Source organism: Alligator mississippiensis, chromosome 4 (assembly GCF_030867095.1).
Source record: "Alligator mississippiensis isolate rAllMis1 chromosome 4, rAllMis1, whole genome shotgun sequence".
Taxonomy (NCBI): Eukaryota; Metazoa; Chordata; order Crocodylia; family Alligatoridae; genus Alligator; species Alligator mississippiensis.
Window position 1 is genome coordinate 29,824,374 of NC_081827.1, and position 21,844 is coordinate 29,846,217.

At 39.3% G+C, this 21,844-nt stretch overlaps 1 protein-coding gene across 2 annotated transcripts in view; it reads left to right on the top strand.

Annotated features, from left to right (window-relative positions):
* Positions 1 to 21,844, top strand: part of CPNE8 (copine 8) — a 168,139-nt gene that overhangs the window by 112,046 nt on the left and 34,249 nt on the right. For both annotated transcript variants that reach the window (XM_014606507.3, XM_006260035.4), the window contains exons 12-15: positions 470 to 523; positions 2,867 to 2,928; positions 18,864 to 18,910; positions 20,409 to 20,590. In XM_014606507.3, the coding sequence (XP_014461993.2) occupies positions 470 to 523; positions 2,867 to 2,928; positions 18,864 to 18,910; positions 20,409 to 20,590 (345 nt within the window). The remainder of the gene's footprint in view (positions 1 to 469; positions 524 to 2,866; positions 2,929 to 18,863; positions 18,911 to 20,408; positions 20,591 to 21,844) is intronic.

The window sequence follows — 21,844 nt, forward strand, 5'->3', positions numbered from 1 at the left end:
ATAATGGATTATAAGTGGGAAGGACATTGGCATAAAGCTTAGCAGAGTGAAGAAACAAGACTTCCAGGGCCTAGTTTGAAGAAGTGATCAAACTCTGAGGTGCAAGTGATGTCAGCGGGTGCTGAACTCTGACCAAATAAAATACTATAAAATGCCAAGTTCTCTGAAAAACAGTCATGGGCATCTCAGATGGGACATCTACAATTGATGCTCATTATTTGCTTTAATCTCTGCTCTTCATTCCTTATTTGTATATTGCAACTAATATCAGGTTAGGTACTGGGTTATTGTGAAGCTAAATTCAGTTTTTCTGAAACATGCATGTGCCCCTGTGGTAGGGACCACAAGTGAATTGTATGCCTGATATATTTAGCATGTACCTGGATAGACTACTTCAAAGCATCTTAACAATTTTCAGTATGTCAGATACATAAGAAATGATTTCTGTTGGTTTTATTTACTCTTCCAGGTGATAAATCTGAAGAAAAAAGGAAAAAAGAAAAAGTATATTAATTCTGGAACAGTAAGTGAATATTTTTTATAGTAATTGTCCTTCCCAACTTGAACTCCTTCCCAGCTTGAACTCCTTCAAATAAAAAGTATTCAGGCTACAATTTGACAGTGTAAGAGCAATACCATCTTTGAAAAATGTAATATTAAACATTTCCTAGAACAGTTTTTTTTTCTTTCCCTTTTCTGTGATTACATAACTGATGTCTACAAAATCTTTATTGGAAATGTAACATTGAGTTCTCTGGGAGTTCAGAATTAGGCATAGCACAGTAAAAGCCAAAAGTGCAGAGTTGTTGGGCTGGACAATATTGATTTTTATTTGACATCTGAAAGATATTTGGTTTTTAAGAATTTGTATAAATTTGTGTTTATTCATTTGTGTTCCGAGAAATGAACAAAACAGGGATGGAGTGATCATGCCTGCAATGGTTTAACAAGGAAGACTCTAGGTCTTTAATTTTGGGGTAGGAAGAAAGTTAAGAAATGCAGTGACTACACTTTTTAATAGTGTTGTTCTTTTTATTCATTAAAGTACAAGCTGATATCTAATGTTGTTTATTTTCTAATAATGCAGGAGCCCATTTTTTCTCAGTTATGCTCAGTTTGATCTATTATAAAATCTGCAATGCTGATGTAATGTTCAGGCATCCAGGAAAATCAAGAATAAATATAATGGTCGAGAATTTCCATTTCACAAAGTTGAACCAAAATACCAATTTGAGCCCTAATTTTACAAATACACATTGCTTATTTGGACTTATATGAGCAGCCCCCGTAAAGTGGCAGGACTATTTGTGCAGAATTGCAGCCTTGAAGTAAAAAATCCTCACTTTCAGGTTCTTTTTATGATTTTGTTTATAAACAGAGCAAGTGCCATTTGTCTTCTCTATATATATTTGTAAACTATTCAGAATAGGCTAAACCAGCAAGTCTAGTACTTTATAAGGATTTTATTCAGTGAACAATTACCTTTCATGTTGGCATTTTGTTAGTATTCATGTTGGCATATGGGTAGGTTTTAATATGCTACTGCAAAGTGGTAGTATGCTGCACCAATGTATTGGGCATTGAAGGAAACAAATTGTTATTTTAAATCAATATTAAAAGTAGAAATAGAATTTGATTATGAAGCTTTGTTAAGGGCCACTCTCTAAAAAGAAAAAGTATAGTTATTTTATATGTCTGTTTCCATCCTGGCTTTCAAAAAAGAGTCTCCTTGTATTTGTGCAACCAGATTATTCTAATACCTGTTTCTGTATGCCTTCATACTTTGCAAACAACTATGAATGTACTTTTTTATGAAAAGCTGATGGTGTATGGGTGGGGGAGGCTGTCTTATTACTGCATCTAAAATGATAATATTTAATTTATGAAGTACATCCAAGCAAACTATTACTAGCCTCTAGAATTTAGTTCACAAAAGGAAAATAAGCCTATAGCTTTCATATTCTCAGATCACCAAAGTTCAGAGATGACGTATATCAAAGCAAGTGGAAGAGAAAGGTAGCTAGTGCTGTAGCAGGAGTGATCTTCTGAATACTGATTTTATACAATAAAGATTTTGTGATGTTTTCTGTTGTTGTTGTCTTGGAGGTAAAGAAAAAGTTGCTTGCCTCTGCTGTAAGCTTCTGTGTCTCAGTCACTAAGATTTGTTTTGCCTAGTTAATTTAAGCTGTCTTCACTGAAAGGCATCCCTTATTGTGAGGAGACTTCATATTACTTCATAAATAAAAGGAAACAGATTTAGACTTAGGATACTGAACGCCAGTGAAGAAGAAAGTGCTCAAGCTTTAAGCTTGACATTGATAGGCAGGGAACTAAATAACTTAAAATATAACATTTCCTGTTCTATACATTTTTAATTCATTGGGTTTTTTTATTCTTGACTGAAGTCATTACCCAAAGATCTCTTATTTTACTTTAAAATGTGAAGTGATCTGTAATATATGTAGGTAATTTTAATATAGTTTGTAAATTATGGTTGAAGTTCTTGTGTAATGGGAGTTTTAACATTTGACATTACTGTGCAACTTGCAGTGACAGTGATTCCCACCAGATTTATTTTCTGTCTCATGTGAAGCAACATTCCCTGAAGTTCTCTCTCATCCCGCCCTCTTTCACTTTAGAATAAGAACCAAGTCGTTAAAATTATTTATCTCATGATAAGTCTCGATCTTTCCACAAGATATTTATTGGAAATATTTGATGAACATATTTCTCCTTTGATCCCTAATAATGGGAGAAATATCTTAACTATTAGCTTCTAAAAATGTTGTACATGACTTTTTTTTGAAACTTGTGTTTCATTTGAAGAATGACAATTCATGACTAATTCTCTTTTATTTATTTATAGGTAACATTGCTTTCCTTCCTAATCGAAACAGAAGTTTCATTTCTTGATTATATTAAAGGCGGGTAAGTGATTAATTGTGCTGTCAGTATATAATTCACTAAGAGCTGGTTATTATCTCTAAAAAGATATCTCTTGTCACAAAAGGTAAGAACTTATAGAAATAACTGCCTACCTGCATAGAAAATTGTATTTGTGGTTTGGCTTAGCTTTTTTAAATATGCACATTCTTGTGTCTTAGTAATAAAGAAGGCAATACTGAAAAAGTGCATCTTGCCCTTGTGGCAGAAGGCAATGTTGTCTTTAGCTATTAGTTCCCATGAAAGTTGATTCCACAGTTTCTAGTATGAAAGCTGTGTTGCCTACACAGACAAGTTCCAGTGTCCCTATGGAGCTGAGTAGTTGATCAAAGTCTTCATCATGAAGGTTTAGGTAGCTTCTTTAAATATTCTGGGCCCAGATTATTGAGCATTTAAAAAATAAGAACAAGACCTTGAACTTTTCTCAGTATTCCATATGAAGCTGCTGTAGAGAGCAGAAGCTGGGTTTGATGCTCTGAGAAGAGGTACATCAGTGATGCCTGATACTTAGGCTACAACACTCCCTAAAGATAGGCATCTTTCCCCAAGAAAGTGATCCAAATAGATGAGGTACTTATGCTCTCTAAACAGTCAAGGAGCTGTTATCTATAATCTCCCTTGAGGTATTTGAAAACTGTTACCATATCCCTCCTGAGTCTTCTCTTCTCCAGACCAAATAACCCTTTTTCTTTCAGCTTTTTTCAGAAGTCGTGCTTCCCATGCTTCTAATCATTCCTCTTGCTGTCTACTGGATTCTTTCCAATCTGTCCACATCCTTCTTGAAGCAAACTGTTCTAGAATTCTTGCTATAACTACTTGTAGTGCACCTATCTTGCTGGAAAATATTTCATATTCCTCTTCAGATTCAGACTACAAAAGGAAAAACATCTTCCCTTGCCAGGTGCACCAGGGCATTACTCTGTGGCCATAGATGTATGTCTAACAATGCTCATTGGACTTTAAAAGCACAGGTGACCCTCCCCCCACTGCTATTCTGTGTGGGTGTGGGAGTGTGTGCATGCGCATGCGCTGGCAACCCCCACTACAGCACCATGTGCGGGCGGCCTCTCCCACCACTACATTGTATGTATATGCTGGCAACCCCCACCCACCACTACCATGTGCATGGATGGGTGCCCCACTACCCTGAGTTCACTGGCCATGGGAATTGCTGTTGTCCCATGCTGTAGACTCCCCAATTCAGTAAGGGACCCACACTTTCCCAGATCCTCCTCTTGCTACCAACATCCTTACAGAAATCCTTCTTGTTACCCTTCACATCCCTTGCTAGCTACAACTCCAATTGCACTTTGGCCTGCATGCCTGAGCAGTGCTCTTATATTCTTCCCTAGTTATTTGTCCAAGTTGCCACTTCTTATATGCTCCTTTTTTAATTTAGTTTACTGAAGAGTTCCCTACGAAGCCAAACTGGTCTTCTGCCATACTTGCTAGTCTTCCTGCACATCAGGATAGTTGGCTTCTTTGAAGCACAGCCAGCTCTCCTGAACTCCTCCCACTCAGTCTGGCTTTTCTTGGGATCCTGCCCATTAATTCCCTGAGTGAGTCAGTCTGCTTTTCTGAAGTCCAGGGTCCTCACTCTGCTGCTCTCCATCCTCTCTTTCCTCAGGATCCTGAACTCAATCATCTAATGGTCACTGCTGCCCAAGCTGCCAACCATTACTACATTACCCCCAATTCTTCCCTGTTTGTGAGCAGCATGTCAAGAAGACCATGGACCCTAGTTGGCTTCTCCAGCACTTGCACCAAGAAGTTGTCCCCAACACTCTCCAAAAACTTCCTGGATTGCTTGTGCACTGCTGTATTGCCCTCCCAGCAGATGTCAGGGTGATTGAAGTCCCCCATGAAAACCAGGGCTAGCTTTTTGAAGAAAGCCTCATCCACCACTTCCTCCTGATCTGAATGTCTAGAGCAGATGCCCACCACATCACCCTTGTTGCTCTCCCCTCCGACCCTAACTTAGAGACTCTCAACCGGCCTGTCTCCAGTTTCATGCTGGAGCTCTGAGCAATCATATGGGTCTTTTACATAAAGTGCAACTCCTCCTCCTCTTCTCCCCTACCTGTCCTTCCTGAACTGTTTGTACCCATGCATGACAGTGCTCCAGTTATGCAAGCTATCCCACCAAGTCTGTTATTCCAGTCACATCCTAGTTTCATAACTGTGCAAGGACTTCCAGTTCTTCCAGCTTGTTTCCCAGGCTCTGTGGAAGAAAGCTGTGTGCTAGTACTGTAGACTAGGGCTGTGCAAAATGGACCATATTCGATTTGGATTCAGCCCGAATCAGGAACAGTGATTTGATTAATTGATTCCGATAACTGTTCCAATTCGATTCGGCCAAATCTGAAGATTCGATGCTGAGTCAGAGAATCAGTGATTCAGCCATAGACACAGCTTTAAATGTTTTTTCTACATACCTCAAAGTACCAGCTTGTGAACGCTGCGATGGTGGAGTGGATGGAGCATCCCACAGGAGTGTGGGGGGCCCCCCTGCATGCTCAGCAACGAACCCAGAAGTAGACTGGAAGTACTGGTCCACTTCTGGGCCTGCCATCGAGCGTGCAGGGGGACCCCTCTGCAACCCCCCAGCTCAGCGATCAGCCTTGGGGGGACGCCGGGTGCCCCCAGTCCCAAGAGGCACCAGTCATCAAGCTGAAGGGGGCATGGGAGGGGGGCCCCGTGCACTCCTCAGTGGACCGGAAGTGCTTCTGGTCCACTTCCAGGTCTGCTGCCGAGTGCGCTGTGGACCACCGCCGCACTCCTGTGGGACACTTCATCTCCCCCAGCATCTCAACATTCATGAGCCCCTTGGTACGTTGAGGTATGTAGAAAAAACATTTAAAGCTGTGTCTATGTCCAAATTATCGAATATTTCTGAATCTCTCTGAATCGATTCGGAGGGTTCTGATTCGATTTGGAGAAATTAAAGGGTCTCCTGATTTGATTTGGATTTCGAGATTTGGCTACTGAATTGAGCTGAATCTCTGCCGAATCAAATTGGCGACCGAAGCTTCATGCAGCCCTACTGTAGGCTGTCCAGGAATCTCATGGCAGTATTCTGAGAGGGAAAAAAACCCCCAAATCCTTAATTTCTGTAAATGATTTTTTTTTCTTTTCAAATATAATATACAATATAATTCTAATCCTTAGTCTTAAGACTAAAGGCTAGAATTATTTTCCTCCTTCACCCAGTATAATTTCATTATTTTAGCTTTAGTCCAGAGTGCAGGTTTGTCCCTCTTATTCATCACTCTTTTTTTCTGTATAGTAACATGTCAACAAATTGTAGTGTGTCAGCTTCATGTTCTCTCTCATTTAGTTAGCTTAAGGGAAAAAAGGGTGATCCTGCAGCAAATGGAATATTGGCTATTTAAAGGTAGATATTGATACAGTGCTGCATATTCAAAACTTACTTAAAATTGATTGGAGATGGTTAGGGCTAGCATTCATATAATGGAATACTTGACAGATCCTAACTAACAAATGGGAACTAAAATATTAAGTCCCTGCTTCCATGCAGTTTTGTTTTGAATTCTTTCATCTAACTGGATGTGCCATGCTAAATGTTAATATTATTGTCTTTTTTTAAAGAGTCTTGGATAAGATACTAATTTCTCTCATGGCTTTCTTTTTTTAGCTCACTCCCCCTTGCACTCTTTGCTATACTACTTAACAATGGATTGTATAATGGACTTGGGTGCAGAGATTTTTATTGCATATCAGTAAAGTTATCAAATCTTCGTATCTGGGTTTGTTTGCTATCATAAATCCATTAATTTGTTTTTAATTGGACACTTAATTACATAATGCTTCCCACTTTTAAGTAGTCAGTTTATTAAAAATAAACATCTGATTAAAATTTGATTTATTCTTCTTTGCCTGATCTTATGTGGTGAATTGCAATCTACATTCTTATCCGAAAAACTTCAGAAAGTATAAAATACCTTTGAAGTGTGGGGAGTATGGCCTGGGAATTAGATAATGGCTGAGATGGGAATGCCCCTGTTTCTTCGAATGACCCAAGTTAAGTTGGCAAGTAGAATTAAATGGAACATGGCCCTAGGAGTTAGGAAACCCAAAGCAGACTTTTGTGCTAAAGTTTCTAGTTCATATGGTTATAAAACAATCCTTCTAAACCCAAGGACAAATGCAAATTGATGCCAGGGTATGTCTGTGTGTGGAAATATCTTAAAACAGCTCTGAGAGATAGAACAATCTAATTTATCTCAGTATGGTATTGACTCTGAGGCATAAGGATAATTTTTTCGATATCAGCATTGTTGTCTATTGATCATTTAATAAAAAAAAAATATTGAAACAGTCTACAATGAAGCAACTACTTGCTGAAAAAGTTTGTGAGCATGAGAAATCAGGAATAAAGCCACCTTCCCATTACAAAATTAACCATACCTTCACTTGCTCAAAAAGGTGAAGAGTAAGGAAGAAACACTTTCCTGCCCCAACTGCCTCCAGGTTGCTCCAAACCTACCAGGGAATCAGAAACTCTAAATGTCCACTGTTCAAATTGACCTGTGTTAGATGTATTTGTCATCCATAGTTTCAATTATCTGCATGTATGAAATGAGGAAACAGAGACTTTGATGCCACTACTGTGTAATTATGGGGGTTTAGCTGCTTATCCTGTCATATTTCTGTGGCCTTAGTGTATAATTGTAAGAAATGAGATGAAATTAAGAAAAGGAACATGTAGTGCTATTAGAAAAGATTTTTATGGTGGCTGTTAGACAAAGGAACAGTCTTCAGAGGGCCGTCATATAATTTCTATTAATTGAAATTGTTAGGATTAGATGGAATGAAACATAATGCACAATGAGATTGCATAGATGATCTAATATGTGGTTCCTACATCGAAGAGCTAAGGTTCTATTATACCATTAGGAGATATGTAATTGTTTTATTACATGAAAGCAGGAAAATAGACACAATTACACCATTTCAAAAGAGAATGTTTTTCAGGGTTTCCTTCGAAGCATTAGGATCTTTATAAAGATTCAAATATTAAACTTGGATGATTTATATGATAATTTCAGTTGGAGATGATAAAATCTTGAAATATATTTATTTGAGATTTCAAAGTCCCAGTCTATAATAGGTCTTGAACTGCATTGTAAACCTTGTCTTCAGGTCTATATTATGTAATATCAAGGGTTGTTTTTTTTTTTTTTCTATAAACTAAAAAGTTTACTATTCGTGGTAGGTCATTTGAAATCATAAGTCTGCATTACAGATTCTTTATGAACATAGTACAAGTAGAATTTTATAGGCTAAATCATATTTTGCCTCCTTTCAACTCTTCTGTTTTGTTCAGCCAAGAACATCTTTTCTAGGCAGTTGCTTACAGTACATAAAGATGACTGGAAGGCTGAAATTAATATTGTAAACAATATTTGGAAGTACAAACAATTATGGCTGAAACTTTTAAAAATCATACCATGCGTTTCTGTAGTTATTAGGACTGTGCAAAGCTTCAGTCACTGATTCAATTCGGCAGAGATTTGTCCCCATTTGGTGGCTGAATCTCCAAATTGAATCAGGAGGCCCTTTAATCTCTCTGAATCGAATCGGAATTCTCCAAATCGATTCGGAAAGATTCAGTGATTCAGACATAGACATAGTTTTAAATGTTTTTTTTCTCCCAGAAGCGGCTGCAGCAATCCACCATTGTGGGATTGACCGTGGGGGTCCCTCCACACAGTGAGATCACCTGTGGGGGCACGTGCCCCACCTAAGACGGCACCAGTCACCCATGACTGAACACATGCTCATTTTGGCAGCAGTTTAATTATAGACAGTGTATTTGATGAGGTTTCCTTGTATGTGGTTACAAAATGAGGGTTTTTTCCCCTCATGCTTCTTGTGGGGGGAGGGGGCGATTCTCGTCTTGCAGTTGAATAAATATAGTATAATCTGTGAATATGAACTACAGTATATTTGCTGATATTCTACAACTTAGCTGACTTCTGCTATCACAAATTAAGATTTTTAATATGAAAATATACAACAAATGTGAAACAAAATATTGGAGTCAGGCTTCAAAAATTTGGTTGACAACAACTAATCAAAAGACTTATTACAAGCTAGCTTTTTATTTGCAGTATTGTGGCACTCATCAATATTCCATGCCTTATGCTTCACTGAAAGCTGTTAAGATGCTTTCATTCTTATTTTTCCACTTTCTTGGCCTAAGTGCATTTCTTTCACACTGAACAACCAATTGAGTTCTGTTGGGCTCCTGAGTGTACAACAAATACTAAGTCTGACCTTGAATCTGAAAGAAACTAATAATGTTATGCATGTGCAGACCTGAGATTGTGCGTGTTCCCATAGCTTAAACTGCTTCTCAAAGAACAGTATAAATACTGCTTGTAATACTCTCTTCATTTTGCTTGACATTTGCCAGTAAGGCCCTGTTTTCATTTCCCTTTAACTTTTCCAATATTATCTGTTTGGGTTAAAATTTTACATGCTGAATGTCTCTTGAATTTTCTGGAAAATTTTCAGACAAAACGGTTCGTTCATTTCTAATAATGAGATGAGGGGGAAATGAATTGTTTTGCCCATTTTAGAAAAGGTCTGCAGTTTGTTTTTTGGGTTTTTTTAACAAATCCAGTGCCCCTGTTCTTTAGAACAAGGATTTGAAAGTTGGCTGAACTGTGACTTCTGAATCAGGGCTTTGGCTTTTGCTGCACCTATGTAAATTGGCCTAAATTTGCCCAAGTTAAGCTTTTGGGAAAATAATCATTCTTTACATGTGCTTATTAGAGACTTCTTAGATTTTAAGAGCTATAATTTCTGAAGTGTCTATCCTCAGTGAACAGCCCTAGACCTCTCATGGCTCCCATATGTGACCAGAATGTGCAGTGACTTACTATGGTTAATTCTCCTTGCATTTGTTAATACTGATCAGATTGTGTTATAGTCACAGAGGCACTGAGCTTTCCCCATTCTAGTCCAAGATTACAGAGGAAGTTGAATTTTTTTGTCATGGCTTTCCCAGGTGTTATAAGCTGGGACTGAAAAGAATAGATTAGAACAAGGCATCAGACAAGACCATCCCTGGAGGAAAAAAGAAGGTTGTGACTGGCTGCACAAGAGTACTGGGAGCGGTGGTAGAAACTGGAACGGGAATGTGGGAAAGAGGAAGCTAGGGACTGGAAACCAGGCAAGGAGGAGCTGAAACTGGGACTGGTTGAGCTGAGAGATTGCAACTTGAGAGCCTGTGAGCAGAATGCAGGAGCAGAGAGGGAAAGACCAGAAAAAGAAATGGAATGAGAGTAGACAACTGGAACAAGCTGAACAAGGCCCTGGGACAAGGACTGAGTGTTGGGAGAAATGGAATTCAGGGGAAACACCTAACAGTGAGTTGCATTGTGTTTTAAAAATCAGGATTGTCTGGATAGAGAGATTGGAACAAAATTACAAGGGATTGGGGTAGGGGGAGGGACCTGGGGAAGAAGCCAGAAGGGTTCAGGGGGCTGACAGTGTATGAAGAGCCTGTGGAAGGAGATGAGGAAGCAGTCTGAAAGCTACTGTCTGAGACTAGGGATCAGGAATTGGGACAGGAGTGGTAAAAGTGGGACTAGCTGGTCAAACAATTTAGAACCAAGGGGATATAGTTTGGGAGGGCAAGTAGGAAGGGAGAGGGTAAGACCGTCTGGTCAGGGACACTTGGACAAAGAAACAGGGTTGGGGAAACAGAACTAGAACTAGGATGGTTTCGCAGAGGAGTATAGCAAGTGTCAGACTTTTGGGGATTGGGCAAAAGAGTTTGCCCATTAGGTCATGCTTTCTCCAGAACCTGGAATGAATCTTCATAAAGACATTATAATCGTTCCTCTAACAGTAGCAAACGTGGGTGAAACATCAGTAGTGTGTGACTTTTTCCCCTACTAATGCTGATCCGTAGAAAGGATAATAACCTACTATTGTTAACAGTTACTCTATTAGTTTAAGTGGCAGAAACCTGTACCTTAAATCTGAAGGTTTCAACCTGCTGATGAACCATGTTCAAATTAATATGCTTGGACATGACAGCATTTCTAGGGGGGGTTCAGTTTTCTTGTTTAAAAATGTGTTAAAATAATATTATTAAGATTGCAAAGTTGGGCACTCAGAAATTAGGAACCTTAATTCTGGCTTAGAATGTAATTTATATAATTAAAGGCTATATCATGATGCATCTGCACAAACAGACTAAATTAAGCTTGCCTCTACAGACATCCATTACGATAAAGTCTTGAACTACACGATCACATACTATTTTTTCCCCGGGTCTCCTGTTTCATTTAGTGTACTGGATGAAATTGCATAGAGGATGAATCAGAGTTATGTAGTAAACTGCTGTCTAAAGATTCCTGCTTTATTTGAGAATAAAGGGAGGAATTTGGGAGGAATGTGGTAAATGAGGTACAGGATTGAAGTTAGAGAATAAGGATAGTTTTAAGAACCTGGCTTGGTACTACTTGGTGCAATTGGGTATAGATTGGCATGACCTTCTGTCGTTTCTAGCAGTGGATCTATTGGGAGCATTTCCAGACACCGACTTCCTGTCTGAGCCTTTCATTGGGAAGTGGGACTTAGAAATTCAATATGCCACCAGGTCAGCAGAGATGATTTTACCTGTTCTGAACCTCCCCAGTTAGTTCCTTACACACGGGCCCTCAGAGTTCCACTGATGTGAGTGCCTTAGACTTCTAATGTAGTTCTTTGAAAGAATGTTTTGGGAAAACAAGAATTCAAGAAAGGCTTAGGAAAGGACATAGAAATTAAATTCCTTTGTGCCAGTCTACTTGCATTCAAAGGTTGGGTGAGCACTTTAATTTGTTGTGTGTCTGCTGTTCTTCAAAAAAGCAGCCAGGTCATCATCATCTCCATCTTTAAGAGAGAAACATCTTACAACCGACGTTACTTTTTTTGTAAATATGTCATGCATCCTTTGTAGGGTTAGCTCACGCAAAACAACAGGAAAAATATACCAGTGGACTTCAAACCAGTGTGTGTGTTGTGTCCTCTTCTAATCTAGAATACCTTTTTGCTTAATGTTAAAAGACTATTACTGATGCCCCTGCCAAGTCATGGTGAAGTGCCATAATAATGCTATTGTACCACTGTAACATATACCAGTGTACAAAACTGACATGTTATTCTCATGTTAACAACATGCCTCATGTCCAGAAGTTGTACTTGTCTTTATTCATTTTAAATTAAATAATAGACTTTTTATACTTTTTAAAAGAAAAATTTAGGTCAAGTTTAAAAAAAATGGAAGGAACAAGACAGCTAACCTGAAAGCTGTCTTGTTCCTTGCTAAGTTTAAGTAATTTAATCAGGTATCTAAATGTGGTTACAGGAACTTTAGTTTTAGGCACCTGTTTTTAAAAAGAATTGACCTTCATGATGGGTAATATTAAGAACTGAAACTGCAGGATAAATTGTAGGTGGTCTTGGTCCTGTATACTTCTTAGCACACCTAAAATAAAGAATGGTAATTGCTTTGTGTAGTAAAGTTAGATTATGTGTAAAACATTTTTATTTGTTAATAAAGACAAATAGTGAGTAATAATGAAACTGGACAATGCTAAGAATACATCAGTTAGATTTACTTAAAAAGCAACTTTGCCTGATCAATTGCAAGAAATATATAGTCAGTGCCTGTCAAACAGGTTTGAGAGGTTTGTTTTCTGCCCTCAGGTATTATTACCATGTAGCATTCCAAAAAAAGTCATAAAAATGAATATACTATTCACTCTGGTTGCTTTCTAAAATGTTCCTATCCAGTATTTTCACAACTATCTTTAAAATTACTAAGTTCCCATACAATTTTTTTTATTATGCTATAACAAATCACTTGGACATATTCACCATTGAACCTGGGGTATGATGGAGCTTTCTCTCCTAATAACCTTCTTAAAGTGATACACATGCTTATAATTGCGTGCATACTTTTAAAACTCCCTGCACTTCCGGATCTACTCTTTGGTATTAAGTGGTTTGGTGGGGGCATATACATTTTCTGTCCAAATAAGACTTTACTAAATATAGTCAAAGTAAATTGCTACATCTGACTGATATATATATATTTTTTTATCATCAGTTGCTATATGTGAAGATGTAAATGTACATCTTCACTGACTGCCTGTCTTGCAACCATACCAGCTCAGCCTCTGGCCTCTTTACTATTCATTCCATCCAGGAAGAGCACACGCCACCTGCAGAGACTTCCTCAGCCTGACTAAGGGTTTTTAAACCCGAAAGCTTGCCAAGAAATTTTTTTTTCCAACTATTTAAGTTGCTCTAACAAAAGATTCCAGATTCACCCAAGGAACCTTGTCTGCCTACATCAGACACACATTTTTTTCCAGGTTTTTATTTTTGCTGCAATCAATTACCCTTTTCTTTTAAAGGATATTTGGGGCAGTGTATAACTGGGTTTGTAGCTTTCATCTAATTATTTATCCAGTCTTTCTTAGAATCAGATTCAGACCTGAATGTTGCAGCTGCACACTATCGAAATGCAACAGGCCATAGAAAAGTATATGAAATCACAAGGCCAAACTATCTTTGCATCATTCTTCCTTCTGTTCTAGCCTTTGATAATGGTATTTTTGTGGTCATGCATACATAATCTGAAATGACAGGTAAAGTAACATTAAGTAAAATGAAACATGATTTATTGATAAATATTTAAAGTGGCCTACATTTTAAGTTGCTGAAAATAAACCAAGTTATTGGTTTTACTTCTTATTTTACTTTCTCCATAGAAAATACTTTAAAGTAAACCCAGATGAATATGAAAGGATAACTAGGATTTCTATCCATTTTGGTCACTAATCTCATGGAATTTGTTTTTGATGTCAAATGGGCACAGGTTGTGGCAAACATTTCTTCATGGGTGAAAGCCATAGACTTCCATGCTGTGAAATCCTACTATACATATAATACTTAAATAAAAAAATGTCATCTCAGTAGTTACCTCTTCAAGTAACTGAAATAATCACCTCCCAAGAGCAACCTGCCATGTCCAGCATTTTCTGTGAGACTAAGGAATGCAGAAGGCAGTCTAGTTAGGGATGAGGCAGAGAAGGTAGTATCTTTTTTACTTCAGTCTTCACAAATAGGGACAGCTACCAGATAAATGTAGTTGGCAGCAGAGATATGGAAGGATAAAAAAAAAAAAAAGCCTAAAGCAGTGCAAGAACAGGTTAAAGATTACTTAAAAAGCTACAAGTTGGCAGGACCAGATAGGATGTACCCTTGGGTACTGAAGGAATTGGCTGAGGTAATTTCAGAGCCTTTGTTTATAATCTTTGAGAATTCATGGAGGATGGTTGACATCCCAGATCATTGGAAAAGGGCAAATATAGTGTCCATCTTTAAGAAAGGGAAGGAGGAGGATCTGGGGAACTGAATACCAGTCAGCCTGATCTCAGTTCCCAGAAAGGTCATGGAGCAGGTCTTCAAGGAATCTATTGTAAAGCAACAAGAAGAGAACAAGATGATCGGGAACAGCCAGGTATGGATCCAGCAAGAACAAGTCATGCCAACCTGATTTCCCTCAGTGACAAGGTGATAGGTTCTGTGGAGGGGGAAGAGCAGTGGATGTGACATACCCTGACTTTAGCAAGGCTTTTCACATGGCTTCCCTTGATGTTCTCATTAACAAGCTAAGGAAATAGAGTAGATTAAAGTACTGAAAGGTGGACGCACAAGTAGCCGGATCATCAGGCTCAGCAAGTAGTCACCAATGGCACCATGTCTAGTTGGGAGGAGGGATCAAGTGGGGGTTCCCCAGGGGCCTCTTCTGGGTCCCTTTTTATTCAACACCTTCATTAATAATTTGGATCATGGGATTGAGTGCACATATAAGAAATTTGCTGATGGTACAAAGTTGGGTAGCGTTGCAGACATTGTGGAGCGTAGGGCTATGATTCAGAATGATCTGGACAGACTGGAAGATGGTCTGTAATCCATCCGATGAGATTCAACAAGGACAAATGTACTTGGGATGGAATAATTACATGCACAAATACAGACTAGTCAACCTAGGAAACAATTGCCTAGGTTGCAGTACTTTAGAGAGAGACGTGGGGGTTATAATGGGCCATAACCTGAATATGAGTCAACGGTGTATTCTTGTTGCAGGAAAAAAAAATTAGAAAAGAAAAAGGAAAGAAAAGAAAAAAAACCCAGCAACATACTGGATTGTATTAACAAGAATGTTATTCGTAGATCAGGGGAAGTGATTGGAAAGAGTCCAGCACAGAGCAACAAAAATGATTAGGGACCTGGGAAGCAAGACTTATGTGGAAAGGCTGAAAGAGCTATACTTAGTCTGGAAAAGAAAAGACTGAGGAAGTATTTGAAGACTTAGCTAATCCTTCAAGAGCAATTATAGAGAGGGTAGAAATAGGTATTTCTCAATGGTCATACAAGACAGGATTGGGAGCAATGGCCTCAAGCTGCAGCAGAGGAAAGTTAGGTTGGAGATTAGGAGGAGCTTTCTGACTATGATGAAATATAAACTAGATGAAGGTACTGTAGCACTGATATGTAACTGGTTAGATTGTTGTGCTCAACATGTAATCACTGGCTCAATGTCCAGCTCAGAGAAAGATTCAAGTGGGGTTCCCCTGGGGTCTGTCCTGGATTCAGTATTGTTCAGCATCTTTGTTAATTATTTGGACAGTGGGGATTGATTGCATGCTCAGTAAATTAATGAATGACAATGAACTGGGGAGAGTTGCAGACACTGTGGAGGGCAGGGTGAGGAGTCATAATGACTTGAATAGACTGGATAAAGGCCAAGGTAAAGTCATGCACTTGGAATGGGATAACTGCATGAACAAATGCAGACTGGGGAATGATTGCCTAAGCTTCAGTACTGTAGAGAAGGATCTGGGATTACAGTAGACCACAAGCTAAATATGAGGCAACAGAATGCTCTTGTTGCAAAATCAAAAAGGAAAAAAAGACAACATCATACTTGGTTGTGATAACTGGAAGGTCATGCGCAAATCAAGGGAAGTGATTCTTCCACTCTATTTGACACTGGTGAGGCCTCACCTGGAGTACTCAGTCCAGTTTTGGGCCCCACACTGCAAAAAGAATGTGGATCGTTTGGAAGGAGTCCAGCACTGAGCAAGAAAAATGATTAAGGGACGGGGAGGCAAGACTTATGAAGAAAGGCTGAAAGAGCTAGAATTATAGTCTTGAGAAGAGAGTCTGAAGAGGGATTTGGTGCAGTCTTCAATTACTTGAAGGGTGATCATAGAGAAGATGGAGATGGATTTTTCTGTGGCCAAAGCAGACAGGACTAGTTGTAGTGGCTTTAAACTGCAGTAGGGGAAACTTAAAATGGAGATTAGGAAGGACTCTCCAATTATGAAGGTAGTCAAGTACTGGAACAAGCTTCCTGGAAAACTTGCAGAATCTCCATCCCCAGAAACTCAAAAGCAGGTTAGATAGATACTTGGCTGGGATGGTTTAGTCAAAGCTGATCCTGCTTTGAGCAGGAGGCTGGATTAGATGACCTTGTGAGGTTCCTTCCAGCCCTGCTTTCATATAATCCTAATATGTGCAGTCTCATAGCAGTCCAGCTATATTGAGCAGGAACTTGAGGAGGGATGTGATGCATTTGGTTATCTGTGTAGAAGGCTATCTTCAAGCTAATGCAAGCACTTTAACCTGCTTGGAATCTGGAACCATCTCAGTGGTTACCTCTACTACCTCCCTGACATTGATCTCTCAGCAGTATTTAATTCAATCGGATTTGGTCTCTGTGTGATTTGTTAATGTCTCAAGAAGATACTCATCTAAAAACCATTTGCAGCACCAGAAACTAGATTATTTGTAGTTTTCCTGAACTATTATGTAGGGATACTGGTTTATTTACTTCTGTCTCCTTGTCTTCCTGTCCTTCAGTCTTTCTACTTTCTTCTTCCACAACTTCCTTTCCACAACCATCCTTTCAAGCTGGCCATGAAGGATTGTTCACTTTAACAGTTAACCCTCTTCGTCAGTATCCCCTTCCTCCAAAAGCTTATAGGTATGCTGTCCCGAGGCTTCATAGTCAACCCTGATCCAAACATGTTCTATTTGAAAGCTCTGTGATTGCACAGTTTGAGTTTTTAGATGAAAAGGGAAAACTTCCTTGAATAGTGACTTGAATACATATGGGGCAAAGTTTGGAACAATGATGAAAGCAAGGGGCCGTGAGGCTCCATCTTATTTCCTCTTTTTGTTGCAATTGGTACATATCAAATGACAGTATTGGATGTAGTACCAGATATTTGGCAGTTTATTAGTGGTATCAGATATTAGCATGCATTCTAATATAATAAAGGGCTTCATCCGTCTGTCTGTCTGTCCATAACACTCTTGGAGCACTCTGACTGGCTACTGAAACAACCAATCAGAGTGTTGCAACAGCGTAATGGACAGGAGGCAGTGGCGGAGCACCACCGCGATGACGAAGATGGAGTGTGGGGGGTGAAGCCAGCACCGCTGCCCCAGCCCTCCACCCCCAGCCCTGTTCCTTAGAGGCGGCAGTGGTGCGGGGTGCTGATGGAGGGGATGGCAGGGCAAGCTTCCTCCCCACCCGCTCCTGGGAGGTGGGGGGTTAGGGTTAGCAAGCTGCTCCCCCCGCCCTGACATTCTTGATAGGCAATTTACTAATAATCTTATAAGAGAGTAGAGAAATTATTGGTCCATTTCAAGAAACTAGAACCTCTTGGAATCGCAACTTGGTCAGACCTTTTCTTAATTTTTTTTAAAGTTAGTAGATTCTGTTATTCATTCTAGTTGGCAGTTCATTGTTGTAAAATGATGTGATAAGTTTCAATAGTTACCATTTCTCAGTGATTTCTATCTGTTCTGCGTGCAAGCAGAATGATGATTTTTGTTCTAAATGTGGGCCCCTGGCCTTTGAATCTCAAGCTGAATTCTTTCTATATGTTGTAATTGCCACTAATGAAAGTTAGATTGACCATGTTATACTGTCAATTATACATGCGCAGCTCCGTTTCAATGATCTTTCTAGGAGCTTTTTAGACTCTTAAGCAATTTTCTTAATACTCAGAAGTTTGCCTTCAGATTTCTTTTTCATTGTTACTGTAAGTCCCAGAGAGATTTTGTTAAAATGAAAGTTCCACAGTGCCTGAGAAAACTGATCATAATTGATACTGAAATGACATGCACATTGATGTTAATGCTTTGTTCCATCACAGTGAATGTTCATTTGACTTTAGGACTCTCCTAGACTTGTCCTATGTCCTAGTCAGGAAGTCACCTGATGTTCTCTTCATCCACTCTTCAAGTGTTGCAGTGTATATGCAAGTGCCATCTCAAATGTTGCAATTACGTGTTCTGCCTAGCTCAGTGATTTGAACTGAGGCCTTTTAATCGTTGTGAGCCCCTACCCTATTACAGGAACAAAGAGCAAGTGAGAGCCATACACAGTGTATGGTATATGGAGTTAATGGTATAAAATTAAATGGTTAATTTCAACCGAAGCCTTGGTGAAAGAGATTTTCCAACTAAAAATCCTTCTAGTGTGATAATCCAGCTGCCTATGTGGTGGGAGGGGAGACTTTGTAATTTATAGGTAAAAACAGGATCCTTCAATAATAATAAATATTCAGTTGCTGTTTAAAAGACAAACAAATGTACAGGGAGTTCAATTTGAATTTTGGATTGATACTTGTTTCCCCCAGAAATATATTCCAAAATAAATTTTAATTTTGGATTGATGCTTTTTTCCCTAGAAACATTGTATATTATTCCACTAATATCTGCTAACATGTATATTATCTTTCTTGTTTATTTGTTCACAGAAGTTAAAATTAACAAGGGTTGGTTTTTTTTTTTGGTTGGTTGTTTTACAGGACCCAAATCAATTTCACAGTAGCTATTGATTTCACAGCATCAAATGGTAAGTTTTCAAATGTAGCTTCTTGTAAAATGAGGTGTGATATTTAGTTTGAGAGCATGTTTTTGAGTACTGTGTACATATTTATATACATTTATTTTGTGGCTTAATGGATCATTATTCATAATCTTGCAGTGCCTGCTGGCATCAATTGTGATCAGAGCTCAGTTGTGTAAGGCACTGAACAGAGTGAGCGAGTTCCTGCCCTGAAAAGCCTATATTCTAAATAGACAAGATAAAGTATTGGGAGGAAGACCGATAATTCACAAGCAAAGTGTTCAGTGTGGCAAGCTGTAATTATGTACTTGTGCAATTGATTTTGGGTTTCTTTTTTAATCATTTTGATGGAGTATAGTTGGGAGAGAATTAACTAAACATCAAGACGTCAAAGTGAGGGAGAGCACAGAAGTATGTAATTCTAGGTTGAATGAGTCTGAAGTGAAAGACTCCTGAGAAAGGAGTGGGATGGAGGAGACTGCCAAGCTGAAGAAAATTTTCAAGATTGATTCTGTATTAAGCAGTCAAACACTGATGATGCTTTCAATGGCTGAAGGTCTATGTTACAGCTACTTGCTGATTGAGTCAGTTGGTGTCTCTTACCAACCACTGAAGTTTGGAAGAAGTAAGCTGCTGGGGTAGAGAAGACAAACTGCCTGGATTCTGGTGCCATTGAAGGGTGGCACGTTTCCCCTGCATTTCTAGTCATAACTGAATATCAGCCCCCTTTGCTCCCTTCTTTATTCATAAATCTATACAATTCCTCTCATGAATACAGTGCTGTACTTAATTGTTGCTCAGGAGACATAGGATACATGTTTAAAGCCACACTTTGCTTAATTTGTTTTTATTAGTTTTAACTTGACTTCAGTGCCCAGTATGTAAAATGATCATATTTTTTTATTGAGCAATATACATATGAAAAGTAAGTAAGTAACCAAATACTCGATCCTTTTACTTGAACTAGTACTGTCAAACAGTTTGAATAAAATTATTAAACCACACCAAACTAGGATAGTCTATAAAAAAAAAAATAAAAAAAAAATTCTATAGACCTGGTTCAAATTCAGTAGGTTACATGCCAGTTTCTCTAAATAATACTATTTGACTTCAAATGTTTGTATATGCTATATTAAAAGTTTAACTGGATTCCAGCAGACTATTACTTCTCTCCCTTACATGTCCTAGAGAACATCCCTTGTCTGATACTTTGCAGTGTATGGTATGTTTAGTGAGAGAGGTCCAGTGCCTTACCATTTTCTCACTTCAGCCTGGGGATTGTTGCTCCTTGTCCTGGAGCTTTCAAGAATAAAATGCCTTCCTAAGCAGTAAGCTGTATTGGGAGCCGACTAATCCAGACTGACCGATTCCATCTTACATGTCTATCGAAAGTACCTACCTTTTCTCCCCAGGAAGGACTGTTGACATGTGGAAACTATTGTTCTATTGAATTGCATTCCCAGCTGAATTGGTAGTAAGGTAAATGTGATCTTTGTTTCAACAGGTAACCCTTCACAGCCCACTTCACTGCACTATATGAACCCATACCAACTGAATGCTTACGGCATGGCACTGAAGGCAGTAGGTGAAATCATTCAAGACTACGATACTGACAAAATGTTTCCAGCTCTTGGTTTTGGGGCTAGGCTGCCTCCAGATGGAAGGGTATCCCATGAATTTGCTCTGGTAAGAAAATACAAAGGAATTAAGCACTTTTATAACTATTCTACCATAGCCCCCTCTACACATTAGAGGTACCACACAATTAACTGGTTCTTTCACAGTTACCTTGAGAACAGGTACACATGCAGTGTTTATCATGCCATAAAACAATTCAACCTGCTATAAAGTTAGACCTGGAAAATGTGTACTAACTTTATAACTGGTTGCTATTGAGCTTTCATTTGCAAATGTAGCAGGGTTTCCCCTGCAGCTGTGAGCCCCATCAGCTGACAAGACTCCCAGCAGCAGGGATGCACCATGCCCAGCCCAAGCTACAATTAAGGGAACTCTCAGCCCCAGCAGTTGCTGACTCTGAGTCCTGTCAGGACCTAAAGCCCTGCAGCTGCAGACACGGAGTACCAGCAGCATGCCTTCCAATGCCGGGACCCAGCCAGGTCCTGGCAGCTGCAGGGCACAGCTGCAAACTCCCAGTTCCAGAGGTTTATGGAGCCCCTGGGTGCTGTGAGATTGCATCTGCTGGTTTCACATGCCCCAGAGGGTGGGAGGTCATAACAGCCATGATCTTCCAGCCCTGGGGGCTTTACCTGTAGCTGTATGTGGGGTGCCACTGTGGCTGAAGCCTCTGCAAGTCAGGGGGCAAGGAGTGTGAGGGGGCTTCCAGATGTAGGAGTTTGCTTCTTGCTGGTAGAGGGGGAGCCCAAAATCAAGCTCTTCCTGTACCAGCAATAAGGCATGCTGGGTTCTGATACATGAGCCACACAATTACACCTCCTGCCATGCACGTATGGCATAGCAGGAAGCGCAATTGTTTGAAATACGCATTAGACCTGCCCTTTACATGTAGAGGGGTCCTGTGTCTAACGAAGATTGGTTTTGTAGTTTTGCATATATGAATTCCTTTTAATATGGTAAATTTTGAGTACTGTAACACAGGGATGTCAAAGATATATGAAGCCTTATAACATGGCCTATAGTGCTATCTGTGGATTTGGATTGGACTTGCATACCACATGTGGTGTCCCTCAGTTGGCCTCAGTCCTATGCACTACACATAGTGGACTGGGCCAGTTCAAGGCATGTGCTGCATGGGGCCAGTCTGTGGGCCCAGTCAAGTCTTGCACCACTTGTGGCCCACAGGGCCTGATGAGTTTGACATCCCTGCTGTAATGAGTTTGCAGTTTTGTCTGCGGTATATTTTTATAGTTGGAACATACAGGCAATAAAACAGCAGAAAATATATCACCTGCTGGAACAATT